Source organism: Loa loa (assembly GCF_000183805.2).
Source record: "Loa loa unplaced genomic scaffold supercont3.263, whole genome shotgun sequence".
Classification (NCBI taxonomy): Eukaryota; Metazoa; Nematoda; class Chromadorea; order Rhabditida; family Onchocercidae; genus Loa; species Loa loa.
The window spans coordinates 69,179-74,159 of record NW_018108443.1 but is presented as its reverse complement, the minus strand read 5'-3'; the positions used below and the strand labels follow the sequence as shown (position 1 = coordinate 74,159).

Below are 4,981 nucleotides of genomic sequence, written 5' to 3'. Positions count from 1 at the left end.
TTTTTTTTTTTTCTTCCATTGTGCACGTAAATAGAAAGTAGTGTGTGTTATGTAAATAAAAAAAGTGGTATACATTATGTTTTATTGTATGCGTACGTGTTTTTTCCGTGAAAATAATGTCTTTTAGCGTATGCAAATTAGCCAATTACTGCTAATATCATCAATATTATTAACAGTATCAAATATTCATACATATGATGTATTGGACGATAACGATTGAAGGTGGTCCAAGACGTGTTAATCATGCAGCAGTGGCGTTGAATGATAAAATTTATTCATTTGGTGGTTACTGCTCTGGTGAACTTTATGATGGCAGTCAACCAGTTGATGTACACGTTTTAGATACCGGTTTGTTTGTTTGTTTTTTTTTTTTTGGAATTCAAGTTATATTTTCCTTTTTTTGATATATTAATCACGTTTATCAAAGAGGAAAAATATGAAAAGAAATGAAGCAAATATATCATAGTGGAATACAAATATCATTTATCAAATAGTAACCTCACATCAAACAATAACTACCAGTCAAATGATCGTCACAGATCAACATTTTACCGATAACGAATGGGCCATAGTGAAACAGATAGGGTTCACAGTTGTTATATTGTGAAGATAAAGGCCGAATGTACCAGGGGAATTTTGTTTTGTTCTTTTTTTTTTTAAAATTTGGTCTATAAAATCGATCGATATGCTCCAAAAATACCATATAACATATGTAAAAGATACAAAATTATCAGTCACACTTACAATCTAACTGACGTAAATCGTAACATCATCACACATATTCAAAATGTCACGCAAAAATTACACGCTAAATTTTAAAAAAGAAATTTTTCCCATGACCCCTCGTGCGTCCCACCTTTATCTTTATGACATGACAACTATGAACCTTATCTGTTTCACTATGGTCCATTCGTTGCCGGTTAAAAATTGACCTGTGATACTTGCTTGACCTGGGTTTATTTGACCGGTGGTTATTGTTTGATGTGAGTTACTACTTGGTTCTCACTATAATATTTGCTTGGTTTCTTATATTTTTCGTGTTTGATATTTCAAGCAGAAAGGAAAAAAGAAGATAACTCAGAAAGATTAATTCAGGAAATTACCGTTGGCGCAAGCTATCGGTACAAACGAATAGTAGCGAAACTGCTTATCCGTCTGTATCACAGAATAACTGGCCATATCAACGGTATGGGCATGCAGTTGTTGAATATGAGGGTAAAGCTTATTTGTGGGGCGGACGAAATGACGAATTTGGTGCATGTTCCAAGATGTACTGCTTTGATCCAGGTATAATTTTGTTATTCAAAAAATTAAATCGGCAATTTAAATTATTACGAAGTCCTTACAGGAGAAAGTTGAGATTTGGTTAGGGGACGTAGAAGTTTTTCACGTAATTATTAAATTTTGCGAAAATGACGGAATTATTGAATTTTAACAATATTTTGCATTAGGAAATCAGATATGAAATCTAGATTTATCATGGAAGACTATTTCGTTTGATTTTACTTTTCTGTGATCTCTGGTGAAATTAATTTCAGAAACATTGATTTCTGTGATAAACATGACAACAGCGTTTTTTTTTTTCGAGATTATAGTTTAATTTTAGAAGCGAGGTCATGGTCAATCATTCCATGTGAAAGTGAAGCACCACCGGCACGTGATGGACATAGTGCAGTGGTTGTCGGTGATCTGATGTACATGTTCGGTGGTTTTGAAGAAGTTTCACAGAGGTATTCCTTTTTTTACTTAATATTTATGCTGTGAATTTCAGAGTTTATAAGTCATCAGGTACAACCACAAGGCTCACTCATGTTATTTGACATTGTCTCATCAGAGTGTGCTATGGATTTTTTAAAGTGACCCATCGGTCACTTTAAAAATAGTTTGGTAATGGAAATATATTTGGTAATGGGATAGTTGTAATGGAAATATATTGCCACTTTCATTGCCTATTAATTTGTATTTGCCTTAATACTTCTACCAAATGTTTTAATATATAGTTGATTTTGATGGCGCTTTGTCGTTATCTTCACGTTTTTCATATGACATATCTAAATATTGTATTTCTTACATATCTTTACATATAATTAATACCTTTCGTAGCCTCGATTGATTATTGAAATTTCCATGAAATCTGTTGACTTTCAGGTTCAGTCAAGAAACTTTTGCTTATAATTTCAAGCAGAGAAAATGGTACGAATTGAAGACAACGGTAAATTATTTAAAGTTCTTGTTTTCGTACTTCAAGAAGATATCAATACTGTCAATATTGAAATGTTCATTTTTAATATATTTAAAATTATTCGTCAAGTTCAACTTTATAATGATCTTTTACACTTTTTGGAAACTAAAATTTCACAAAACAAAGTCGAACAGTTCAGGTAATTTTAATGTTAAGCTTAATGTAAACATATTAAAAAGAAATTGCTGATAGATGGTTCAAAATCTTATGAGAAGTGTGAATTTGTTTTTTGGTGACTTATCATTGTTTTTTTGCATCGAAACTTGACGATTCTGTTGCATTCATTGCAACATCTATTGCAGGGTGAATTGCCTCAGTGGCGAGATTTTCATACAGCTTGTGTCATTAATAAGAAAATGTATATATTTGGTGGGCGTAGCGATTTGCAAGGTGCATTTCACAGTTCACGAGATTATTATTCTGATGTACTCAAAGTGTTGAATTTGAAGACGGGTCGTTGGGAAGATCCGAAAGTGACTGGTGATTGTCCATGTGGTCGACGGAGTCATAGTGCTTGCAAGTTTTTCTTTTCTCTTGAAGCACATCTTCGGTGCTTAATATGAAATATAAGACGCTAAGCATCATCTTGCACATTTATTACAGACAATGAAGTTTCACCTGAATTAAAGATACGATCCGTATTCCACTTGTTTGAACAGTTTTTAGTTTGAAAATGTTTCATATTTTCCATTGTTTTATCGGTTTGAATTGTTATGATATATTTCAGGGGTTCGCAATAATAAGATGTATATATTTGGTGGGTATTTGGGTACGGAAAATCGACATTTAAACGAATTGCATGAATTTGATCCTGCAACATCGTGCTGGCGCCGTTTGAAACCATTCGGCATTGGCCCTTCACCGAGACGACGACAATGTGCGGTTGTCGTTGGCGAGCGCGTTTTCCTGTTTGGTGGTACGATGTAGGTGATATGCCTTATTCTGCTTCGGAGCAATTCCAGTTGATTAAATTTTCATTCTCTGTTCGGATTGATGAATTTCGTGGATGTTGTGCTGCCTGATTAATTAGGCTTCTTCTTTAGTTCCTTTGACGTAATTTGCACCAGTTGTTGGTGTAATCATAAGTTTTATTTCTGCCTTTTAGTTTTTAAACCACAGGTATTCCCAGTTTAAGAAACTCACTCTGTGTAGTTCCATTATACTAGTGTTCGAATAATGAACAATACTACATCCAAAAATCAAATTTTAAAATTTACAGTCCAATGCAAGACTCATGTTCCCATCGCTATACTAATTTGGCTTAATTAAATGAAGAGTGAAGTGCGGTTAGAAAGTTTGAAACTCGACAGAACGGAAAGACTTTCCTTCATATGTGGTAAACGTATGAAGGAATAATTTATCACTGGCATTAAATTTGCTGGTATCTAGGATGATCAGATGAAATTGTGGTAAATGTGTAAAATAACTAAAACATATGCTTTCAACCAGATTTAACTACCGGTAAAAAATTACTAGTGTAATGAGGCTTGACCGTTTATGCATTGCAGGCCTTCTAGTTCAAAGAAAATGGATCCTGTACATAGCGGCCTGTGCGACCTCTCTGATCTTCATGTACTTGATTACGGTTTGTTTCTGGTCGTCTTTATCTTCCAATTTCAGCGCTTTAATTCTTTGCAATTCACCTATCAAAAGCGATCATACTATTTGCTGTGTAGGCTTATCGATTTGTCGAAAATCTGATATTTAATTTATCCTTAAATTGTTCAGCGCCAACTTTGAAAGACCTTTCTGCCAATGCTGTTTTACGAAATGGGTTGAACGAAAGATTTGCTGATCTGATTCCAATTGATCTGAAGTATGTTTCTTTCTCTTCGTTTCTTCCTCTTAATAAATTATTTTTGAGGGGTTAGTTAAATATAGTAATGAATATCCATTGCCGAAATATTGCGCTGGCTGCTCACAGTTCAGATATTATAATCAGAAAATAATTCTCAAGTATCATAGCAGCAAATGGTTTTAAAATGCCGTATCTGTTTGTATGATATCCAAGCACCATTCAATATAACAACTGTAACGTTCCATTCCCTTCTATCTTTCCAGGCACGATCTTTGGATGATGACACAGCCAAACAAAATAACTCTCACTCGATATGATGATAGCATTTCCCCATCCAGTTGATCATACTCTTTGATTGTTTGAATGTTTTTTATACTGGAAGGATTGATGCTGTTTTCCGATTTGAAATCGAAAATAAATTGGAGTTAAAATCCCTTCCAGGAAAATCCAGAACTCCATTGTTTTCATAATATTGAAACTTGAATATTAAGTTCAAATTTTATAGAAAATTGAGCGAATTTTTTCGAAGATCCTCTGTAAAACTGAGTGGTAACTTATTCAAATGGAAAGAGCATCCCTCTTTCATATTTTTCTTTTGTGTTCGTTTTATAGCTTTTAAGATGTTGCTAATAAATGCACCTGATTGCTAGGCATCGAGAATTAGATTAGAAGACTAATATCCTAAGTTGATGTATTGTTGGTTAGTAACCACTGTGTTTAGTTTCATTGACCCAGCGAATTTGTACGGCTGTCCATGATTTTTTATCGTTTTTCCTTTTCCGTTTATAATCCTTTGTATATATTATGGAAATTGTTAATGCCTTTTCTTTTAACTGTTGATAATATTGTCTGTACTTGTATTTAATCATTGTATTTTGTTTTTTTTTTCTTTTTTTTTCCTATCTTTAAAGAGGCCTTTTTTGTTACTGTTACTCTGTGGA

At 33.5% G+C, this 4,981-nt stretch overlaps 1 protein-coding gene across 1 annotated transcript; it reads left to right on the top strand.

Moving 5' to 3' along the window:
* The first annotated feature begins 174 nt into the window (after window positions 1-174).
* Window positions 175-4,464, top strand: LOAG_12577 (hypothetical protein). The gene is made up of 9 exons (XM_003148090.2): window positions 175-348; window positions 1,096-1,287; window positions 1,607-1,730; window positions 2,149-2,212; window positions 2,545-2,758; window positions 2,970-3,165; window positions 3,751-3,827; window positions 3,971-4,058; window positions 4,304-4,464. Exons 1-9 carry the CDS (start codon window positions 195-197, stop codon window positions 4,380-4,382), a joined length of 1,188 nt encoding a protein of 395 aa, XP_003148138.1. The 5' UTR covers window positions 175-194; the 3' UTR covers window positions 4,383-4,464.
* Window positions 4,465-4,981: the final 517 nt, after the last annotated feature.